This window comes from Etheostoma spectabile, chromosome 1 (genome assembly GCF_008692095.1).
Source record: "Etheostoma spectabile isolate EspeVRDwgs_2016 chromosome 1, UIUC_Espe_1.0, whole genome shotgun sequence".
Classification (NCBI taxonomy): domain Eukaryota; kingdom Metazoa; phylum Chordata; class Actinopteri; order Perciformes; family Percidae; genus Etheostoma; species Etheostoma spectabile.
Genome location: NC_045733.1, coordinates 10726764 through 10752040, shown reverse-complemented (window position 1 = coordinate 10752040; position 25277 = coordinate 10726764). Strand labels below are relative to the sequence as shown.

The following is a 25277-nucleotide window of genomic DNA, read 5'->3' as shown; positions in this document are numbered from 1 at the left end:
TTTCTAATTCTGAATTATATAACCTATAATGTTAATTCTCTGTACCCATGTAAATCATAATTTGATGCCCAAGTACTGCTGATAACATTTAGCTATTTAGATTATTCTGGGACAGTCCATTGTCCCTGGTAACTAAACAAAAAAAATAAAATAAAAATATGACAAAAGCTTTGACTTAATTGGAAGCTCATTGTAGCTGTTTGAGATATGCTCTGGAACAGGCTGCTGTCACTCATACTCTGCTACACATTAGCAATGAAAGAACTGGAAGAATAGTAGAAGTATTAGTAGTAGTAGAAGTATGAAAAAGTTTCATCCTAAAATAAATTGACTGACATGTTTGTGTTGTCCGTTATGTGTCCGATTATGCATGCTTATGAACACCCGCCCAACTCTACCTCTGATTGGCTTACCATGATATTTTACTCAACCTCAGCCAATTATTAGCAATTATGCGCTTGTCTCGTGAACGGCCCACTAACCAAGGAATGTTGCCAAGGGCACATGAAATTGTTAATCCGGCCCTGCTTGGTGTGATAATGTTATGTTAGTATTGCAGTGTTTCCTCTAGATTTTATCTGCTAATGTTAGCGACCTATCGTTACCCTGAAACCATCCAGACGGTACCGTATGTACCAGAAACCGGTGATTTAACGGCACCGCACTTTTTACACACAGTTTATCAATAAAATGCTGAGTGACCATTACTAGCTACGTAGCTAGTAGCCCACTTTTTCCTGCTGAGTTAGCTTCAGGCTTTCTGTGGCCTGAAGGAGGGATGGTTTGTCCTCCTTCCACTGGTGGAGATGACTCTCCAACGGATGTTTATACTTTTTCTCAAGAGCATCCATGAAGTTCTTGTTGTTTTGGTCTTGCATCTCCAGCTGGGCTCTATGGGAAACCTGGGATTGTTCCAGAATCTCCTTTGCCTCCTTGTCCTGTTTTAGGAGTGCTTCCTCCATCTTGCTCAATTTATCCTTTAGCTCCTGAGCTTGAGCCCTCTCAATCTCCAGATGGCTCTCCAACAACACCTTGGTGGTCTTACCTACTGTAAGCATCTGTCTCTCTTGTCGAAGCTTCAACTTCTGAGTTGCCACAATATTTTTAAAAGCCTGCATCTCTCCCTTCATCTGCTTTAAATTGACTTTCAGGGCTTCAGTAATGAAGGTCTGCAGGTCCAGATCTTTTTGGGCTTTTTCCAGCTGGGATTTCAGACGCTCTGTTTCCCTTGGTGGGGAGTGGATACATTCTGCCGGAGTCTCATCCAGCTGGGCTCTATGGGAAGCCTGGGACCTTACCTGTATCTCCTTTGCCTCTGTCTCCTGTTCTCGGAGAGCTTCCTCCATCTTGCTCAATGTGTCCTTTAGCTCCTGAGCTTGAGCCCTTTCCATCTCCAGAAAGCTCTCCAACTCTAACTCCACATTGGTCTTACTTACCTTAAGCTTTTGTCTCTCTTTACAAAGCTCCATCTTCTGTGTCTCAACTTGATTTTTCGGGACCTCCTTCTCTCCCTTCATCTGCTGCAATTCGACCTTCAGGTCTTCAGTAATGAAGTACTGCAGGTCCAGATCTTTTTGGGCTTTTCGCAGCCGGTTGCTGATTTTTCCCAGCTGGGATTTCAGATGCTCTGTTTCCCTGGGTGGGGAGGGGACACGTTCAGCCAGAGCCTCATCCAGCTGGGCTCTATGGGAAGCCTGGGATTTTTCCCGTATCTCCTTTGCCGCCTTCTCCTGTTCTAGGAGAGCTTCCTCCATCTTGCTCAATTTGTCTTTCAGCTTCTGAGCTTGAGCCCTCTCTATCTCCAGAAAGCTCTCCAACTCTAACTCCACGTTGGTCTTACTTACCTTGAGCTTCTGTCTCTCTTTACAAAGCTCCATCTTCTGAGTCTCCACTTCCTTTTTCAGGACCTCCTTTTCTCCCTTTATCTGCTGCAATTCGACCTTCAAGTCTTCAGTAATGAAGTACTGCAGGTCCAGATCTTTTTGGGCTTTTCGCAGCCTGTTGCTGGTTTTGACCAGCTGGGATTTCAGATGCTCTGTTTCCCTGGATGTGGAGGGGACACGTTCAGCCAGCTGAACTTTCAATTCACACATCTCCTTCTACATCAGCTCTTTCTCATGGCCCCAACTGCTGCCCTCTCTCTGTAGTTGGAGCTGATCGAGGAGATTGGCCAGCAAGTCCTCTCGGATGATCAGGTGAACTCTTCCCTCAGAGTCACATTGGGTGAGCGTCGCCTTGCTGTCCTTTAGCTCACGCCGTACTTGTTCTTCAAGGTAACTGAGATAGAAATTGATGAGTTGAATTCCATGTTTTCCAGTGTGTTTTCTCTTGTTGCAATGTGCACCTTAGGATTGTCACAGTGAAATGACTCTCTGATACAAACTGCTATCTGAGTGAATGTGTGTCAGAACTCAAGTTGGGTCCCAGTATTCAGTGTGTTGTTAGGACAACAAAACAACATGTATTTTTATGTTTTCAATCCAAATGGTTAATGATTCTATTCCATTATATCTTTGATTCTATTGTTGCTATGGGACACCATTTTGTTTATGTTTGAATATACAGTATGAATGTAATGATTTCTGATCATTCCTAAAATATGGCAGAAAGAACACTACGAAATATGGAAAGGAAATAGATGAGCAGTACACACAAGTATGCACCAGTTGGGACGTCATTTTCTCTAACTCCATTCACCATGTGCGCTCTGCAACTACCTAGTATTTAAGATGTGCATTTACCACAATAAAAATAAAATAATAATAATATATAGTAGTGGATCAACATTTGAACTACATGCAACCAGCGTAGCCAATGGTTTACTATTACTCCATACTCACCAATTGCCTGCTTCATGGCTGGTCTTAATTTCACATATTGCATCTTAGATATAATCCCTTGTTTCAAGTTAAGGCTTCCCTAGCTGTCTGCTTTATGCCACTGTTGCAGTCAAAAGGTATTTGATTGGCTACATAATGAAACATTTACTAATTACTCTGTAGCCACCAGTGTTGGGCAAGTTACTCTTAAGAAGTAATTAGTTACAGTTACTAGTTACTTCTTCCAAACAGTAACTAAATTAAATACTCAGTAACAAATTATAAAAGTAATTAAAGCTGCAAGCAGTGTTGGACGGGCCATTGCTAATATATTTAGACCCAGTATCTACACCAGCAGCAGGAGTAGCATGGATCAATGGTAGCATCAATCATTGTTATTATCTTACTTCAACCCAATGTACTGACATGAACTTTCACTATCAGGTCTATGTTACAGTATCGGCTGGCTCTTTAGATCCTGAACCTCTATACCTCTAAATGGGTATGCCTCTATATAGCTGCGTATTTGCAGGAGACTGACGGTGTTATTCATTAAGAAAATGGCTAACTAGTCACACAGCGCCACCAGGTGGCTGCACAATCGTATAACTTGTGTCAATTTAGACATGCACCCATCAACACTGACTCAAAAAGAACTCCCCTTAGTGACTTTTGTAAAGGTAGACTCTTACCAATCCCGCTGCTGTGCATAAAACTGCAATCAACAAATTTGGCTCTTGAGACTCACTGGTAATGGTTTTCATCCGAACTGCATCATAAAATTGTGTTGTGTAGAATTAACTGGCTGCTCAGTATGTTTGTAGAGCATTATTTATGCTTCCTGAGTTCAAATACCACAAAGTCCCTGAAGTCATTATCTACTGAATGAGACATGTACCGAATGACGTCACTCCCGACTGCATATGAAAAGCATTATCTTTAATGGTTATTATTCTCTTGATGCTACAGGCTGTGGGTTTGAAATGGAAAGAGGTCACATCTTAGGTTTGTATCATTAATGACCATTAATGACCATGCTTCACTTTACAATAAAATTAATTATTAGATAAACGGCGGAAATTATGCTGCAGATGAACTCTTTTTTTAAGAAAGACATCCTTTTAGCTACCAGGGATTTATCTCAAAGCTGCAACCAATTGAACTTCAAAGGTCCCTCTGGAAAAAGTTTCAGTAAATGTCCCTTTAGTAATTGTTGTCTTTTGTAGCAGTAATAGTGTAGCTAAATTGTTGACGTCACTAGTGGATGGAGTTCCAAGTTGCATTAGGTCTTTGATCACACGAGTGACGTAGGAATATTTCTACTGCAGCCAAGCTTCACAATCTCTTAATAAAGATGTTTGGGTGGTTTCTGCTCTTAAAAGGCTAACCTTTCTTCCATAGCTCTATTAATTAAGTGAATTTGTTTTTTGTAAAATGCAGTTGTCATATTGATTTTATAGTGCAGTATGTTTAGCACTGCTAACATTTCAATTTCTTCCTCAGTGAAATTTCTTCTCTGTTACATACATTAAAAAACACTTGGGATGTAATAAAAATTATTATAATTATTATATATGTAATTATACGTAATGTAGCTGGAGATACAGTATCATCCTAAAAAAGCTTGATAATTGAGATAATGATTTCATGGTTGTTAAAGCCCAGCGTAATTTATTGCAAGTTTGTTTTTCAAGATATAGGTTTCATATCAAGATATAACATGTTTTCTGTCAAGTAAATAAATAAATAGTTTATATGAAATAACCACATGGTAACGCATATTTAAGTATACTCCTTTTGCTTTAATGCTAAGCTAGCTACTGTATTACATGTAGCTGTTTAAAGATTGATCTCATAAAGAACAAAATGGGCAACTGTTGAGACTTACGTCATTGCTCATGAAAAGCATATAAATGAAGTCCAGTGACTGTGTGTCATTGTAGTTTTATGGCTGTTGAATCATATTTGGCTTCTGAGGATGTTACAATAAATGTTATATGGCACTTGGAAATAAAGTTCCACAAACAGAAACCTTAATTTTCTCTGAAAATGTTGAAATCTGAATGCATTTGATATCTCAATGGTCTCCACTGAAATAATGAAGAAACACCCATTGTCCTAATTCTTTTCTGGCGTAAAAACAAGTTCACATGAGGTTCACTGTGGGGAAGTATTCATTGTTTCTTAAAGATCAATCAAGCCACACATGTGCGCAGACACAGCACCAGTTTACTGCTATTATTTTAAGTCTGTTAGTCGGAACTGTATTCATTTTGCACAATGAGTCAAAGGATATGAGCCAGTCTGAAAAGCAACAGCTGGAGCCTGCCAGGTGCCATAGCAAAGAAGACCATGATTTGAAACAGACAAAAACTTGGAAACATTCAGGCAACAGCCACTGCATTCATAGACTGTTGTTTTAGGAAATGCAAATCCAAAAATCTGTGTGTTCTAGGGAGGCTTATCTGACAATTTACCGCATCAGGTAAATTGTCAGGTAAATTATCTTGTAATTTCTATGACCTCTTTGTCTCCAAAGCTGAGCGCTGCAGTTGTCCTTTCTCAGCAGTGATGTAAAACGGAGAGAGTTTTGTGGAGCTGATAGGCTTAATTAGCTTTGTATCAACCTAGACAAGTCACTAATGAGCAACTATAGGCCAATATCAAACCTTCCGTTTTTAAGTAAAATCATTGAAAAAGTAGTCTTTCAACAACTCAACCATTCTTGTCACTAAGCAACAGTTTTGATACCTTTCAGTCGGGTTTCCGACCACACCACAGCACTGAAACGGCTCTTGTCAAAGTCTTTAATGACATCCACCTTAACACAGATAATGGCAAAATTTCAATCTTAGTATTACTTGATCTCAGTGCTGCATTTGACACGGTCGACCATGACATATTACTAGACCGATTGGAAAACTGGGTAGGACTTTCTGGCTTAGTACTAAACTGGTTTGAATCCTACCTAAAGAATAGGGATTACTTTGTGTCAATAGGTAATTATGCATCTGAGCGTACAAATATGACGTGCGGAGTTCCGCAAGGCTCCATTCTGGGGCCTCTTCTGTTTAACATCTACATGCTTCCACTGGCTCAGATTATGGAGAAAAACAAAATAAGTTACCATAGTTATGCGGACGACACACAAATTTACATAACCTTATCGCCAGGGGACTATAGTCAAATACAAAAACTGACTAAGTGCATCAAACAAATTAACGACTGGATGTGCCAGAACTTTCTGAAATTAAATGAAGGAAAAACTGAGGTAGTTGTTTTTGGAAAAAAAGAGGAACGATTAAAAGTCTGCGCTCAGCTTCAAACAACAATGTTAAAAACAACAGACAAAGCCAGAAATCTTGGTGTAGTCATGGACTCAGACCTGAACTTTAACAGCCACATTAAGACAATTACAAAGTCAGCCTACTATCACCTTAAGAATATATCAAGGGTTAAAGGACTTATGTGTAAACAGGATTTGGAAAAACTGGTCCATGCTTTCATCTTCAGTAGACTTGACTACTGTAACGGGGTCTTTACAGGTCTCCCTAAAAAATCAATCAGACAGTTGCAGCTGATTCAGAACGCTGCTGCTCGAGTCCTCACTAAGACCAAGAGACTGGATCACATCACTCCAGTTCTGAAGTCTTTACACTGGCTTCCTGTGTCTCAAAGAATTGATTTCAAAGTACTCTTGCTAGTTTATAAATCCCTTAACGGTTTAGGTCCAAAATACATTTCTGATCTGCTACTACACTATGACCCCCCCAGACCTCTCAGGTCATCTGGGACAGGTCTACTTTCTGTCCCCAGAGTCAGAACTAAACAGGGTGAAGCAGCTTTCAGTTTCTATGCTCCTCATATCTGGAATAAACTCCCAGAAACCTGCAGATCCGCTGCTACTCTCAGTTCTTTTAAATCAAGGCTGAAGACCTTCCTTTTTGATGCTGCCTTTCTTTAAATGAATGCTCATTTCTTTAAATTTCTTATGCTGCACTGTAACTTTTATTCTTGTGTTTAATGTGTCCTAATGTTTCTATTTTGTTTTTAACTGTCTATTCATGTGTTTTATTGGTTTTTAATGCTTATGACTTTTAACTGTTTGTACTTGTGTTTTATCTGTTTAACTGATGTTGTGTAAAGCACTTTGAATTGCCCTGTTGCTGAAATGTGCTATACAAATAAAGCTGCCTTGCCTTGCCTTGCCTTGTATCACCCCTGTGGCAAAGACTTGAATGTAAAGGAAGTTTCCAAATATAAAATTGTTGTGCACTATAGCTTTAAGAAAGCATCTAGGCTACTGTATATCAACATGTGACAAATCAGAAGAAAAATTTATTAAATTGAACAAGTCTTAAAGGTGCAAAATGTAATACTGACAACTAGTGTTTAAAACAGTTACAGCTGTATACATTCTAATTCCCCTTCCTAGACTCAAAGTTCACATTGGTTTCCAGGCTGAGACCAGTGTTGCCATGTCCGCTTATTCTAAGCGACTTTGGGCTTGTTTTTTTGTAAAGTCGCTTACAAATATTGGTAGTCGCGGGTTGCGTTTTTTTTGGGCTTGTCACTAAAGTGTAGTTGCTTATTTGGGCTTGTACACAGCTTGTCCTTGCCGGCTCGCTCGATCCCGCCCCTTTCCCCATAAACACTATAGACAGCAGCGTTATTTCCCACCCACTTCCTGCTTCTAATTGGCTCTGACCCAGATGGAAACGAGTACCAACCAATCAGAGGCAGAGCAGGGCAGTCTGTTGTTTTCTGGTTAGGAAAATGCGCGAGTAGCGACTAATGGTGAGTGTACTGTAGGAGAGTTTTTGGAGGAATAAATGCCCGGGATAAAGTGGGTGAAATACGGAAGAAATATAACAAAGACTGGGAGAAAGAAAGGAGGAAAAGAATGGATTCAACCCGTCGTGGGGAACAACTCAAAATCACTGTGAAAAAAGTGATTTCAAATCCATCAGTTTTCTAATGTTAAATAATGTTAAAAGGTGGTTTAACTTACTCCTGTGGTCATTGTCCTGAAGCTCAGGGGAGAAATAAATAACTCTAGCCTACCGTGTGTACAGTTTACCAATCTGTCTACATGGATTGTAACACAGTTTTATTTATTTTTCTCTTCCAGGATCTTAGGGGGCTACGTAGAAAAAGTCGCTTATTTTGGGCTTGTTTTCACAGGCCTGGTTGCGTATTTGTCTCGCAAGATCTGGCAACACTGGCTGAGACCGCAGCATCAAAACAACATTGCTAGAGGCTTTAAATATCCAGACATTACTCCACAACACAGTGAATTAACTACCGTTAGATACTGGCTATATTGACGGTCATAAAAGCCCGTACTCACGCAGCGCTCTGTACCCAACTGACAGGGCACACTTTTTCGCTTTAGAATTACGGTAAGAACCGCTAAAAACCCAACAACCTCGGCGTGCTCTCCACCCGACGGACAGACACATTTCTGCCAACTCACAGTCCTCTCTTTTTGATTTACAGCCTCCCTCTCTTGGCTTAAAACAATTCACCTTTGTCGGCTATGGCCGCTGAACAGGCTACACATTGTAAACAGCCATTGCCCGCTTGCCTGGTCTTCACGTCTGTTAGCAGTTAGCAGGGTTAGCAGGGTTAGCATGGCGTCGTTAGCCAGGACCAGTCGGGATCACTTTACTGGTTGTGTCTCAATTGTTGTTACACGGGTACTCTTGCTATATAATTCAATGTGAGTATGTTGAAATTACATAAAATGCCCGTCCCTAGTAGCTGTAATGAATTAGCCTGAAGCTAATGCTTAGCTGTTCAGGAGGAAATTAGCCAACTCACCATCCTTTTGGGCTCTAAGCTGTGCTCATCTTTCAAATACATCGCCAATATTTACCCGGGGTTTGTGATGCCTCTGGTCAATCAACTGTTAGAAACATGCTGTTTTTTAGGCTGGGTAGAAGCTGCTTAATGGTTGTTCTAACGTTACAGCTGTAATGCGCTGGGTTTATGTTTTTACAGGTATATGTGGCAACCCGACCTTGCTGTCAAACTGGAAAGAAGATACCAACACACAGGCCAAAACACAAACAGAAATTACGTCACATGACGTAAATTTCAAAAGGAGAAAATACTGGCATTAGCATTGTTGTCAGAAAAGATAGTATTCCAACTTAGCATCTTTCCTTAATATATGATGATGCATTGGGGTCATTTTTGGATTCATTACAGTGACTATATTACATATCGGACCTTTAAAAAAACAAATGGCACTTCATATTAAGCAAGTATAACTTTCTCCATAGTTGTCACGCACCTCCAAGTACCAACTACAAATCATGGTAAGTAATGATGCTGAATTCAAATTAATGAACGCCAAAACTAAATGACATACCAATACATACATCTCATTTTAATTCTGCACGTCTCTCAGGGACAGTAATTTATGTTTGACTTGCTAAAAGAATCATACAGTTATCTTGCAATAAACATCCCCGGTGTAAAAAATGGCTTCACTGAGGAAGAGATCAAAAGTCAATCCACACTAGCACATCAGTACAGAGGTTCAAATGAGGCTCATACATACAAAACCCACAGTAAAAAAAAAAGTAAAAGTATTTCCAAAGCAAAACTGAATTACCAGCCACTCTGGGATGTCTTTTGTAATGACACGGACATTGAGTGTGCAGACAGAATTTGTTCTTGGGCCATTATTTCAGGCTGAAAGGAAATAACTCCATTAGCGTGGGGGGGGGGCTGTGGGCCTGGATTTCTGGAGCAAGGAGAAGATAGACATGAGAAGGAAAGGAAGAAAAGAATAAATGTGGATGGAAGTAAACATAATACAAACAGCAGTTAGTTAACAATATAAGTATTGCAAGAATTAAAAACAGGTGATGCATGAAAAAAGCATGTATCCTGTGTGTTTCAAACTCATCATCATCACATTTGTGTATACATTTTTACTCATTTACATTAGTAAATTACAGGACAGCGTCAAAACATGATCTACTCAAAAGAAAAAAAATGAATGCATCATTTAATTCAATTATTTCTTCATCTAAGCCATCAACCTGCCTCTTAGACCCCATTCCGACTAGGCTACTTAAAGAAGTTTTACCATTAGTCAACACTTCACTACTGAATATAACCAATTTGTCTTTATTAACAGGCTATGTACCACAGAACTTTAAAGTAGCTGTAATTAAACCTCTTCTGAAAAAGCCAAACCTTGATCCAGATGTTTTAGCCAACTATAGACCTATATCCAACCTTCCATTTCTCTCTAAGATTCTTGAGAAAGCAGTCGCCAAACAGCTGTGCGACTTTCTGCATAGCAACAGCTTATTTGAGGATTTTCAGTCAGGATTTAGAGTTCATCATAGCACAGAGACAGCACTTGTGAAAATTACTAATGACCTCCTAATTGCTTCAGACAAAGGACTTATCTCTGTACTTGTGTTATTAGATCTTAGCGCTGCATTTGATACCATTGACCATTATATCTTATTACAGAGATTGGAACATTTAATTGGCATTAAAGGGACTGCTCTAAGCTGGTTTAAGTCTTATTTATCAGATCGATCTCAGTTTGTTAATGTTAACGATGAATCCTCTGTGCACGCCAAGGTTAGTCATGGAGTCCCACAAGGATCTGTGCTCGGTCCAATCCTGTTCACTTTATATATGCTTCCTTTAGCAGTATATTAGGAAACACTCCATAAACTTTCATTGTTATGCAGATGATACTCAGTTATATCTGTCGATCAAGCCGATGAAACTAATCAGTTAGCTAAACTTCAAATGTGCCTTCAGGATATTAAAACCTGGATGACCTGTAATTTCTAATGTTAAACTCAGATAAAACGGAAGTTATTGCTCTGGGACCCAAGCACCTCCGTGACGCATTATCCAAAGAATGTTACTCTGGATGGCATCACCCTGGCCTCCAGCACCACTGTGAAGAATCTTGGAGTCATCTTTGATCAGGACATGTCCTTTAATTCCCACTTAAAGCAAATTTCAAGGATCGCCTTTTTTCACTTACGTAATATTGCAAAATCAGGAATATCCTGTCTAAAAATGATGCAGAAAAACTAGTCCATGCATTTGTTACTACTAGGTTGGATTACTGCAATTCTTTGTTATCAGGCTGCTCGGAAAAGTCCATAAGGACTCTTCAGCTGATCCAGAATGCTGCAGCACGTGTTCTGACGGGAACCGGAAAAGAGACCACATCTCTCCTGTTTTAGCCTCTCTGCATTGGCTTCCTGTAAAATCCAGAATAGAATTTAAATCCTTCTCCTGACCTACAAAGCTCTTAATGGTCAGGCACCATCTATCTTAAAGAGCTCATAGTACCTTACAACCCTACAGAGCGCTGCGCTCCCAGAATGCAGGATTACTGGTGGTTCCTAGAGTCTCTAAAAGTAGAACAGGAGCCAGAGCGTTCAGCTATCAGGCTCCTCTCCTGTGGAACCAGGTTCCAGTTTGGGTTCGGGAGGCAGACACCGTCTCCATATTTAAGAGTAGGGTTAAGACTTTCCTTTTGATAAAGCTTATAGTTAGGGCTGGCTCAGGAGAGTCCTGAACCATCCCTTAGTTATGCCGCTAGAGGCAAAGAGATAACTGTTGTTGTGATTAAGCACTAATAAATAAAATTGAATTCTCTCTCTCTCATAGCCCTCCGCTAGACAGTGGGATGGTCATGTCTCTCTCTCTCTCTCTCTCTCTAGCCACCTCCGCTAGACAGTGGGATGGCCATGTCTCTCTCTCTCTCTCTCTCTCTCTCTCATAGCCACCTCCGCTAGACAGTGGGATGGTCATGTCTCTCTCTCTCTCTCTCTCTCTCTCTTCTCTCTCTCTCTCTCTCTCTCATAGCCACCTCCGCTAGACAGTGGGATGGCCATGTCTCTCTCTCTCTCTCTCTCTCCTCTCTCATATAGCCACCTCCGCTAGACAGTGGGATGGTCATGTCTCTCTCTCTCTCTCTCTCTCTCTCATAGCCACCTCTGCTAGACAGTGGGATGGTCATGTCTCTCTCCCTCTCTCTCTCTCTCTCTCTCTTTTAGACTGCTGGGGGACTTCCTTTGACACACTGAGCTCCTCTCTCATCTATCTTTCCATTTGTGTGCATCCATGTCCCAGAAATGCTTGTTACTAATTTAGCTCCGGGGAGTCATTCTCCGGAGTCCTTATGTTCTTTTCCCCCCAGCACGTTTCCTCGGATCAGGGAAGCGCCAAAAATCAGGGTAGCAGCTGTCCATGGTCCCGCTACATGTCCTCCGATGCCATGTTACATCCTGCTACGCTCTGCGGTGCCCAGCTACGTCCTGCTGTGCCTTGTAACGCCCACAGTGCCCTGCTATGCTACAAAGAACTACTACAAACTAACTCTTCATTCTAACCCCAACCGGCCCGTCAGACACCGCCTCCCAAGAGCCTGGGTCTGACCGAGGTTTCTGCCTAAAAGGAAGTTTTTCCTCGCCACTGTCGCACTGTTGCTTGCTCTGGAGGAAAAAACTGGAACTGTTGGGTCCTTGTGGATTCTGGAGTGTGGTCTAGACCTGCTCTATCTGTAAAGTGTCTTGAGATAACTTTTGTTGTGATTTGATACTATAAATAAATTGAATTGAATTGAATTGAATTGTGCCCAGCACTTCTGGAAATGCACATTTCCAACAAAAGTGATGCCCATGAGCCTGTGTATGTTGCGCTCTTTGCAAAACTTGTATAATGACGTGATGCTTGCCCCTATTCAGTCCAAATTACGTTGGTAAGAGGTTTTGTACTTGCCCACAAGTATAACCTAAATTCTCAACAAGATTGCGAATTATATTCTTGTAATTATCCAGCGTCGACGTGACTGCCCCGAGTCTTCTTGAATGCCCGCCTAAACACATCCAGACACACCCACGATGATAGCCCACCAATCGTTGGTAGGTATATGGAACGAGGGAGAGAATATCGTTGCAGTATTGAATAAATGGAGCCCAGACGCAATTTTGTAAATTTCAGATTTGATATTTTAACCCATTTTTCTGTTTTTCCAAATGTCCGTTTGTACTTAGAAAATGTAACTGATAAGCGTTCCATTAATTTTTAAACAAAGTTTCCAATAACATAATAAAGTGCAGAAGTCAAACAAGATAATCCTCTGGGAAAAATATATGCCTGACCAAAAGATGGGCTATGCCAAAAACCACGGAGCTAGCACGGTTAAAACACCACTTTTGTTGCAGTGCACGTGCCCGTCAAAGTGTATTTCTAGTTAGCCAGGCAGGAAGTTGGTTAAAAAGACCAAGTGCTCTGCAGCATAGCATGTTGTGAACATTGGTAAAACCGCTGCCTGCCTGAGACGTCCACCCACATCTGTATGGCAGAATAGTGATAAAGAAAAAAACGATGATCCATCACATCTGTTCCTATGGAAATAGGATATATGATTTATTCTTCATACTAGAGTTATAGGCCTTATGTGAAGGCTGGAACGGGTCCAGAGACTTGTTACACTCACACAAAAGACTAACACTAAACCAACAGGATGGCCAACATTTATTACAGCTGTAAGAAGAGAAACCTCACACATACACATGAGTTCTGCCTCACCAGAGCAGAGAAGGAAAAAATGATAGGGGAGTTGACTTTACAGATACAAAGGACATTTGGCTTTCCAGATATATACTGTAGTTTGACGTTTCACAGACAAGGCCATGCATCTTCAGCATTGTCTGTCTCCCTGCTGTTCTATCTAAATCCTCCCTGGCCCACAAACTGTCTGGGAATACAAAAGATTTGCTGACGAGGAGAAAGAACTGATAATGAAAAAGGATAAGATTGAATATTGGAATTTGTCTGTGTCACATTTTGCAGTCTGAGTTGCTGCACAAACAGATTCTTAAAGGTCCACATGATTTACGATGTCACTGGCACCATCCTGTAGTCACTACGCTGGGTCATCATTTTTTGGCTTGAAGCAGAGTGCCAGAGGGTTTTGGGAGAGCATTACAAAGTATGGTGTCTGGATATAATTTGAACCCAACTGTAACATAAGGGCTCAAAGAGAGCAATATTGTAAGAGACGTGGCCAAAAACATGTTCATGGGGGATTTTTAATTATGTTTAACTGGGTGAAACTGAGCGTGGCAGAATTTTCAGCTAACATTTCACAATATAGCAACTTTGGACTCCGGTCTGGACATAAGTAAGCAATTTAAAATCAATGACAAAAAAAAAGACAATGACATATTTTTTTGATATTTTATTCTCATAGTTAGTTCGCCTTACACCAAACAGCAAGGGAAAATTACATCACGCAAAAATATAAGGTAACAGGCGGATCTGATATCTGCTGAGGTGAATACAGTCTAACCCTGCTTATTTTCATTAAACTGCACCAAAATCAGACACCATAAACCCCCTAATTGCCTTTAGGTTGGTAATATTTTAATATCTGTCATACCAAATCACTTAAAACAAGATCAGTATCATAAAAGAAAATCCTGTGATAGTGTTAAATTGTTTTTGGGTGGTAAATGTTTCTTTTACACAGACTGCAACTCATTATTAATTAATTAATTAACCTCTGCCTGTCTGAGACGTCCACCCACATCTGCATAGCAGAACAGTGCAAGAAAGAAAACAAAATCCATCACATCTATTCATATGGAAATTAGGTATATGATTTATTCTGCATACTAGAGTTATAGGCCTTATGTGAAGGCTGGAACGGGTCCAGAGTCTTGTTACACTCACACAAACAACTAACACTAGTGCTAAATTAATTAGTTAAGTTAAAAAGTTATCATGACTGAGTTGCTTTAATCTCGTTGCACAAGTACCAAGTACTTGTATATAATGACAATAAAGGCATTCTATCTATTCAAATCCAACAAGTTCTTAAAAGAGATTCATTTGATTCATTTGTTGAAACCGATTTCTATATTTTATGTACAATAATTTGTTTAAAAAATAAAACATTTATGCTTTCACAACAGTCAACTAGGCTACTATGGGTTTTACTTGATATAGGAATAGATTGTCTTTCAAAGCTATAGTTTCTATCTCCTCCATGAGTAATGACTACAACTGTCGTTGCATCCACATAAAGCAAGCATCCACCCATCCTCCACGCAGTTGCTGCTTAGCCAAGGAGGACATGGAGGGTTTATAAAAACATGATGGACTCTCGAGAAGAGGTAACTTATCATCACTCAAACTTCTACGTGCAAAAGTTGCCGGACTACACCATTTTCTAAACACAGCCATACTGAGAAATACAAAGGGAGTTTTGTGGAGCTGATTTCAACTTATTAGATATGTATCAACTCATTTAGCGGATGTTCACTAATATAAAATAGTTGCCAAAGATCATGTCACCAATCATTTACGCAACTTTTTTTTGTTTTTCAGCCCAACTGCAATAAATCACCTTTGAGAAGCTTTTATTGTCTAATGCCTACCATACACTAGAACACTTTGAACAGACTTTGAAAAGACTAAAGATACGATCTCACATCTCAAGACAATCACCTCACATCTAATGTTGACGACATAATATGTAAAGACCGGAGATCTTGCAGGGTCACAAATTGCAAAACTGTTTCAATACAACCAGATTATTTTTGAAAAATGTAACCAAGCAAGCTAGCTACCTCTAGCGTTAGCTGGTAACTTAAGGGACATTTGACGAGTTTCTGTTCTGCCTTACATGCAGATGAATGGCAGCAGTACTACAAGGTCTGGGTTTATCTGCAGGTAGAATTCTCATTGGATGACACGCTTTAGAAGGGTTGAAATATAGAAACAATACACAACACTGGCTCTAGCCGTCTGTTGCTTCCTGGTTGGTGTTGGACCGAGTGTACTGTGCGCACCCATTGGTTGTAGACAATGTTCACGTGATTTAACTTCCCTACCAATACTTTAAACTTACGATAATACCAAACATGTTGACTTGGACTGAGTGTTATGACCACCTTACACCAAACCATACAGACGATGGGAGCGCCAACCAACTCCAGCAAGACTCTCATGATTTAATTCAGATATTGGAAAATAGTATGCAAAAATAGAATCGCTGGAAAAGTTGTTCAGTGTAAGGTCGACATAAGTTGTGTCCGAAAAGTATTGTTTCAACTCAAAGGTGCTTTTTGAACCCATCGTTTGTTGCAGTGTTGTGCATTTTTATCGCAAACTTAAGTCTCCAAAAAACTCCAAACCGTTAAGTAAAGACCAAGACCTCACTGACTACATCAACAAACGTTAGTATTCATGACAGGACCGTTGTATCAGACTAGATTACACTGCACAAATGTGGATTTTGTTGTGTTCACTCCCTGTAGGTGTCACAGCGACAACTCCATCTTATAATAACCAGTCCTGTCATTTCAGACCCTGTCATTCCCCGCCTGAACAATAGTTGCCGGTTGATTCCCACCACTCCCTAGTCTTCAGGTCATCACCTGCCAGCAGCACACCTGTCCCTCATTCCCTATAATCAGGCATGTGCCCATAGACACTAGCCCCAATGTAGCATTAGGCCATTGGGTTTCAGAAAGGCAAAATAACCCCTTGTCTGCAATCACAGGAAGCACTCTTTGAGCCAGATTGCCGAATGACACAGCTCAGTTTAAGAAGTATAGGTTTGCCAAACTGGGATCTAATCCCAGTTTGCCCAATTAAGCTCAAAGTTGGAGACACGTTATCACAACTTAGGTTGTTAAATGTTGATATGTATTGTTAAATTCCAATTCCACCCAATATCCAGACTCAGGGGAACGGTCACACTGCAGAGAACTGGTCGAGAAAAAAAATACCTGGATTGTATTTTTTGCGTTTTAGCTTTAATTCAAAAAAAGAGGGAGGTCACCAACAGCTCCATTTTTTATGACAATGTCCTATGTGAGTAGGTGGAGTTTTTCTTCTCTTCAAAATACTTTATGTAAATGTAAACATGCCACAAAAGATTTCAAATCAAAACAAGAGTGACACACCCTAAACCCATAACATGACTTCATTTTCCATTGTCCTTTTTGTCTGACAGCACATTGAAATTCCTTCTGTAGAATAATGTCACAGGGCAGGCACTGTTAGCTTCTCCAGGCTGCCACGCTGGCCTCTGACACCATACTGGATGCCCTGTTTTTAGTGGGACTGGCACTGCAGGTTTCTAATAAAGGTGGAGTTGCAAACATGCTGACACAATGTATTAAAATGAGTAATTGTAAAATCTTCAGAAACGTGGGAGCAACAGTGACACTGAGACAAGACAGACAATGTCGAATTGTGTTTTTTTCAATTATTATTATCATTGAGGTTAGAAACAGGCATGATGAACAGTTCTCCACATCATAAATCAGACTTGTGTAACATAACTTAATAAGATATTTTATCAGAATTAGAAAGTTTCAATAATTAGGTTTGCTCATATAAGATATTCATTTTAATGACTTAACTTAAAACTTATTCTGCTTTGCTCGAGCTTTAAGTTATGCAGGTCGCAACAGTCAGTGATCACTCGTGCAGTGGAAAAACGAGAGACTCCTCAGAGGTAGGTGATGGTGTAATGTCTGCTGTTTCCACTGGACAGATTAGGCACACATTGAATGGAATTGTGGGTTTAGCAAATTAGATCGCTTTTAACATGTACGTTTTTGAGATGTAAGATAACATTTATTCTTCCCCTGGGAATTTGCTTCTGTGACTCTTGCGGCTTAGGCCCACTGGAAAAGTACCATAATTTAATTTGAATGGCATTTCTTGGATCAACATCTTAAAAACTGTGTTTTCTAGCAAATTTCACAACTTTGCTGTCATTGCAGTTATACTCAGTGTAGTGAAATATCTAGACAAAGTAATATGTCTAAACTGAAACAAAGCTTTTCAGCTCTCATTACTCAACAGCTGACCATAACATGCATTTCTATTTCCTTTCAACTTAACTAGACTTGTAATTTGATGCCAGCAGGCGACTGAAGAGCAGGTGGTCACTAACAGAAGCTCAGCAAACATGTTTTTATGTCTCCTGAATTCATCTTGCTGCCAACTACACAGGCCAGACATATGCTTTACAACATTATTTTGGGTGTTTGATATTTATACTTAGTTATATTTGTTGAGTAAATAATGATCAATTGCAGATTTAAAAAAAAAAAAAGACTTACTAAATTGAAAAACTGTTTTATAGTTGGATGTGTTTAAACTGTTGTGAAGAATGAAGAATAGATAGCACGATGGCTAAGTGGTTAGCACTTCTGCCTCACAGCGAGAAGGTTCTTGGTTTGAATCCAGGTCGTTCCGGGCCTTTCTGTGTAGAGTTTGTATGTTCTCCCCGTGTTTGCGTGGGTTTCCTCTGGGTACTCCGGTTTCTTCCCACCATGAAAGACATGCATCCTAGGTAGGACTACAGTTGAAAACTAGCCAATTGGCTAACACTGGCAAATTTACAGAAATGTTCATTAATGTGTTCATTAATTATCCTAATCAAATAAATAAATAAAAAAATATCAGTAAATAACTGATGTAACCTACCTTTATAGTAGGCTATATTATAGGCAGTGGAGTGAGAAGTAAAAATAGCAATACCATAATGTAAAAACACTCAGAAACAAGTATATTGAATAATTGAATATTGAAAAAGAAATTGTAAAAACATCCCATTCACGGCAACTCTGCACTATTTTTCAAGCCATTTGATAAGAGAATACCTACAAATCTGTACATGCTTTTATTATTCGGAAAAAACAGACGGTTACCAAGGAAAAAAGCGTTCTGTAGAACCTACATCCTATTTTGTATCTAATTGTTCTCCAACTGTCTTCATCATTCTGAAACCAGAACACACCAAATGTCAAGGGTGACTCATTTTCACTTCTACGGAGCCCCGGAAGAGTCATAGCAAGACTTTTTGAGGGGACTAGTTTCAATATGTTTGTCATTCTTTCGCAATATACATTAATAATAATTTCTTCTTCCATTTCTTTGGAGCCATGTGTCTGTTTCCATTCAGCTACCCAGTGCAACGTGGCAGTATAGATCAGCCCGTTGAAATTTTACTTTGAACTGGGAATGCTAATATACTGCTTAATGGACACAATAACATGTGTTCTAGAATCCATGTTTCTTGAATGTATGAAAAGATAATTTCCAATGTCAGAGGTGTTGCATGTGGCGATGAATCAACGCTGAATTATCAGAGAACCTGCAGCTCCCCTCTGCCGTGTGAGCGTTATAGAGGAGAGGTAACGCAAAACATACTGCAAGGGAACACAACAAATTGCGAGAGAACGCAAAACAGATTGCCGTGACCCTTCCAGGGCTCTGTACACTCCTGCCACCTAAAGAGAGGCAAAAAAATGAAGTTTGCATAACACAGGTAGGTTAGGAATTTGATGTAAAGAGCATTAATAATCTTGAAACCTATTTTTGTTGCTCTATGCCGCAGTAGTAATAATATAATAAGTAACAATCCGGGCTGCTTTGACTGCAATCCACTAAGGTAAGCCATGCATCCTCTGAAAGCCCTGGATTTCTAGTTTGTGGTCATAAAGTTTTACGAGGCTGTGATTATCCTAGAGGTCACAACAGGTCCTTTTAAACCTTGTCGTCAAGTTAAAAAAAAATGGCCTCACTACAATGAAATGGCTAGTACGGGGAGTAACATCATCATACATGAATACAATTGGGCTCTTTGAATCCACAAGAGACTTTTCTTTCCAGTGAGACTCAATTTATGCAATATCAAGACTGTTTAGTGACCCCAGTATGCAGAAATATTCAAATATACCATTTTTGAATAGGTGAATATATCAAATTTTTACTGCATGGTTTTTGCCCAAACCTGCATAGGATTAGCATGAAGTGGGCATGTCACTAAAAGGGAGACTCGTTGATACCCATATAAATATACAACAAAACTTCAGCTTTAAAATGGACCGCTAAAGTCTCTGAAAGAGAGTAGAGTCTGGCAAAAAGATTTGGGGGTTTTAAGGAAAAAATTCAGGCTGTAGTCCCTGAAGCCACCCCGCCCCAGACAGTGCATCATATTTTGTGATCTTATGTTTTGTATGTAAAAGATACTACTACGTGACAGTATAAAGTGAAAGAAAATGTATTAAAAATTGCTTAGTAGTATTTTTTCTTTGCAAACATTCTGTCTTTGTATTAGTGTTAAAAAACGACAACACACTAGAAAAAACTATAGGCTAGGCCTACATAATATTGCCCATTTTTTCTATATTTTGTCCACCACATCTCAGCAAAACTAAAATCCACAACTGCATAATTCAATCAAGGAATGTAAAAAATGATTGACTAAAGTCTAAAGAATTAGCCTACCACATTGAGTTAAATCTACATTTTTGCCACATATGTCATCTGGTTTAAAATTATACGTTTTATAAACGTACTGGACTTTAATTACAGGACTGTTGTGTTGGATTACGTTTAAACTTTTATAAATGTGGTCACTTGTGTATTTTTCAATACTCTCTTAACTTTTTTAACCATCTACACACACTTGGCACAGTCCTGTGAATTAACACTGGTTTCAGTGAGGCTTTACACAGCTTGGCTGCTCCAGACTCAATGCAGCCTTTTAAAGTGACGGAGAGGCTGTAATTTGAGAGTAGCAGAGAGGTATTATTAGCCAAAAACCGAAGCGCTGCACTTGAGACATCCAGATGTTGCGTTTGAGGCAACAAGTGAAGTCGGGAGTAGCCTACAACTGTAGAAACAAACTTTAATACATTGCTTTTTCCTGTTCACCAGCACTAATGGAAACTGACAGGCTCGATTAAAGATAGAGAAGTGAGGCTGTTATAACATTTCACGCCATTTTACCTTGTTTGGACAAAAGGATATTAACAGAACGTGAAAGCTACAGCAAAGCCTGAATTTAAATGCGCCGCTTGGACGTTAAAACCTGATTGAAATGTTTGTGTTTCTACGCCAGGTTGGAGTTAAATAGTCCACCAGGCTGACACTGTCGCTAAAATAACCTTTCAAACTTTAACATTTGATATTTGTCAGCGTGTTTTGGACAAGTGGGCATCATGGCTTTTCTTCACTTGCTCCTGTGTGCCGGGGTACTATCGCTGCCCATGTGTGGAGCCTTTTTCCGCGGTCCGTTACAACCGGAGATGTCTAACGGCACTTTTCATCATTATTTCGTGCCAGACGGAGAATACGAGGACAACGACGACCCGGAGAAATGTCAGATGCTTTTCAAAATGACTGACGAGCGAAAATGCGGTCTCGACGAGGACCAGGACGCCGTCATACGGGATGATTTCACTATCATCAAGAGGCAGATAGAGGACTCGGCCAGGGTGCTGGAGGGGATCGGGAAAAGTATCTCGTACGACCTGGACGGAGAGGATAGCTACGGGAAATACCTGCGGAGGGAGACGGCTCAGATAAGCGAGGCGTTTACAAACTCGGAGAAATCTCTGCTGGAGCTGGAGGTGAAATTCAAGCAGAGTCAGGAGAGTGAGCTAAAGGAGGAGCACCGGCTCAACGAAGACTTTCTCAACATGATTGTGCACACACGGGACGTGCTGAAAGACACGCTGGACATTTCTCTGGGACTGAAGGACAAGCACGAGCTCCTGTCTCTGATCATCCGCAGCCACGGCACGAGGCTGAGCAGACTGAAGAACGAATACATGAAGTTCTGAGAGAAAGTAGTTCCTACACGTCTCATTGCAGTACTTTTTATTTTTGTTATGGTGGAGTGTGTGACCATGAGGCAGGAGTTAAGCAATTTCAGCAATCATGTCAGGGATAAAAACTAAACTTAAAAGGCCAGTTCACCTAAATAAAAAAAACAAATAGCCTACATTTTCTCGTTTAACTCTAGAGCAGTGTTTCCCAACTTGGGTTTGGGTTTTCTTCCAAAAGGTGAAAATGAAAGTGTATGTCTGAGGTCACAAGCTGGTTAATGGGATAGGTAAGAGATAGGTATGAAGAAAAACAATTTTAAATTAATTTAAATTAAATTAACGTTGCCGTTTCTTTTTGTAAAATACTCTGCAGTTCACCTTTTTAATTGATACTCCGAAATATTCAAACTAAACAATCTGATCAGTTTTATAAGGGGAGTTGTTCACTGCACACAGCTCATCAGTTATACGTTATCCGTGATGAGAGGTTGCAGGTACAAGGTTGCAGGTTTCCCTTTAAAGGGTCGGAAACAAAAATGTTTGAGATTCACTCCTCCAGAGGAATGTAGCCATGCAGCTATATGGTTTTGGTTGAAATTGTCCGTTTGGATTACCAAACGGGCAAAGAAGGCAACTGCCCCAATGCTTGAAACTTCCAGTGGCCCTAAAAATCATTTTGGTAATTTGGCTACTTGCAAATGTTGCCAATTTATATTACTAAAGTACAATATTAACTATGATGGGTCCTGCACCCCGTTTTGTGGCGGTGCCATGTGTATGAATCAGTTTAATACCGTAATTATTTTAGCTCATGTGGTCCATATTCCTAATTGAAGTTGTGCTTTAAAAAATAAAAATGTAATATTGTGAGAGAAACAAACAGTGTTCCATTCATGGCAGAAATCTCCATGAGGGATGACATAAAAACCTTAGCATATAAAACCAAAACTGTCTCCGTTGCAAGGAACTGCTGGTGGTAAAGTTAGAAAACGTGTTGTTTTAAACTTAAAAACTGTTTGTTGGACTGTATCTGACACCAACACTTTTACAAGTTATAAGACAATGAGGAGTGGGCATTATGCATGATATCCTCTTTTACAGTAAATGCAATTTTATATGACGATATCGTCAAGCCAATTAAGAAATTGTTATAAAATAACCAAAAAGAAATATATGTTTTTGGCAGACCCAGCAAACTAAATACAGAACAAATCAAAGTACTTTATCATATTGCTGCAAATAAAAATCCAATATTGCCATACAGTGGGCCTGCTCAGTGATTTGCAGTGCTCCCAGAGATATTAAAGAGCTACTGAGCAATAAACTTTATGGCATAATCTTTACACAAATATCATCTGACTGTGCCAATTGTCATATTGGCCACTCCTAGAAACCCATGGTAATGGTCATTGCTCACCATGCAAACACACAATAGTAAAATTACTTAATTCTAAAATGTCTGAACACAAATTACAGTTATATTTAATGCAATAATGTTGGTTAACATTATCTGTCCACCAATCATTTTTGCCTCTCATGGCCATTTTTGTAAGTGCATTGAATTTGACGGTACACAGTCACAAGTTTGTGTGTGTGTTCGTGTGAGTGTGTGTATGTGTAAAACAACGGCTTCAAACATGAGTCAGCCAATTAAAAAAGTGAGAACAGGAACTATCAGTTTCCCAAAACACTAGTACTGTAGTCAGTTTAAGGGTTTTCCGAAACCCATTCAGTCCTCGGTGACCAAAATAAAATATTATTAAGTCGAATTTTGGACACATTGGACAGCTTATGTTTTAGTTTCCATATTCACTAGTGAATGGTATGTGTTTGGTTAGATGGTTTTTTTTGGGGGGGGGGGGGGGGGGTTCTGCCTTTATTGGACAGGACAGCTAGGTGAGAATGGGAGAGAGATGGGAAAGACAAGAAATTGTCCCAGGTCTGACTCGAACCCTGGACCTCTGCATCGAGGGACAAACCTACCAACTGAGCCAACCCGGCCACACAATTGGTTGGATTTTTGACCCAAACGTTAGATAAATGAGTTTTGGATAACTCCTCACATAGGCTTAGGGTTGGTGGTGGGCCGTGTGTTGTAGCCGGGTTAAGAGGTCCTAACACGAGCAGCCATTATTGTTGCTCTTATCTGACACATCTGATGAATGTTTTCTAAGAATATCAAAAAATGTTTACATATTGACACCTATGTTAATTTTTGCTTTATAGGCTTTGCACACTTCTTTACTGTTCTGGTGCTAAAGGTTGTACCATGGTTTAAAAAGCAAGGCCTTTACTGTGCTGTTATGCACAGGCAGTATACTCTTGGAAAATGTACAGTGTATTGTTAGAAGTAAGCAAATACTGTGAGTGCCAATATCTTTATTACAAAAAAAACACCTTAATATGTATTCTTTTTTTATATAAAGTTTTGAAATAGAGCTGCATATATCTATTCTCGTTTGACTTTTTAAGATATGTGGTGAGATGTATTACATTGACAGATAAGACTGCAGGCAGCACTCATGGACTTCAATGTCAGAGACTAATCTGTGTGACAATATTCTTAACAGATTGTGTTGTGTCTTAAATAAAGCGTTTGTGTTTAAAGTAAAAATGTTGTTGCAAGAGAATAATTTTTAATGGAAGGAATTATTAAGTTTTACGAGACGTTCCTTAGACTTTCCACTATTGTTGGTCTGTTCTAGTAGTTTATGACGCAAAAGCATGCATAAAAGAGAGCTTAGACCATTCCTTTTTTTGCAAAAAATTCCTACAAGGTTTCCCATTTTTTTGTATTTACCAGACCCCACAATGTAATAATAATAATAATAATATTAATAATAATAATTTATACTTTATTAATCCAGCAAAGGAAATTACAATGTTTTCACTATGTTATTATTTTTATACACATTACACACAGGCCTGAATTACACACACATGTTCAGTACCTATACATGCACTAATGGAGAGATGTCAGAGTGGGGGGGGCTGCCCAAGGAAATGCGCCCTGAGCAGTTGGGGTTTTGGTGCCTTGCTAAAGAGCACGTTGGCAGTGCCCAGGAGGGGAACTGGCATCTCTCCAGTTACCAGTCCACCACTATACTTTGGTCTGTATGGGGACTTGAACCAGCGACCCTCCGGTTCCCAACCCAACTCCCTATGGACTGAGCTCGATGACCACCGGGACTGCATACCGCGACACTTGCTTCATAATTATTAAGTTCCCCTCCGTGTTTGCTTTACAAGCTTTTAAGTTCTGCTGTAAATTATACACACAGCGCTACTATGAGTGCTTTGAAGGACCAGGAAGTAGCTGGTTGTTGGTATTTATGAGGAACAGAGGAAGTTGTGGCGATGCCAGTGCGGTGGGCCTTACAAACAACATGTTTTTTTTCCTGTATTGGTCACCAGTTTGCTGAAAGCATTGTTTTGTCATACTTTTTAAAGTGAGTAATAAACAGTTAAAGGTTTACAGTTTAAAGTAAACAGTTTGAGGCTTTGAGTGCAAGGAATTAAAATGTTATGAGTATGCACAACTCCATAGTGGTTTCACACAGTCAGTGGATACTTTAAGCTCACTGATTACGCTTATGATGAGACAACATAAAGGACACATAAAATACAGCTGCAAAAACCTTCAGCCTACATGTTTCCAGGAAAGGGGAATGCCCCCTGGTTTCTCATTTAGATAAACTAATTATTGGCATCATCTAGAGGGGCAAAAATATTTATGTAACATAGATTTCAAAGAGTTGAGCTTTCAGGAGACTTGTACTTAAACTACAAGCCTAAACTATCAAATACATGGTTC

General features: G+C 39.7%; 1 protein-coding gene across 1 annotated transcript; it reads left to right on the top strand.

The window, feature by feature from the left end:
• Positions 1–20405: 20405 nt before the first annotated feature.
• Positions 20406–22475, top strand: fibinb (fin bud initiation factor b). Its single transcript, XM_032519669.1, has one exon. The coding sequence runs from the start codon at positions 20855–20857 to the stop codon at positions 21476–21478; it is 624 nt and encodes a 207-aa protein (XP_032375560.1). The 5' UTR covers positions 20406–20854; the 3' UTR covers positions 21479–22475.
• The last annotated feature ends 2802 nt before the right edge of the window (positions 22476–25277 follow it).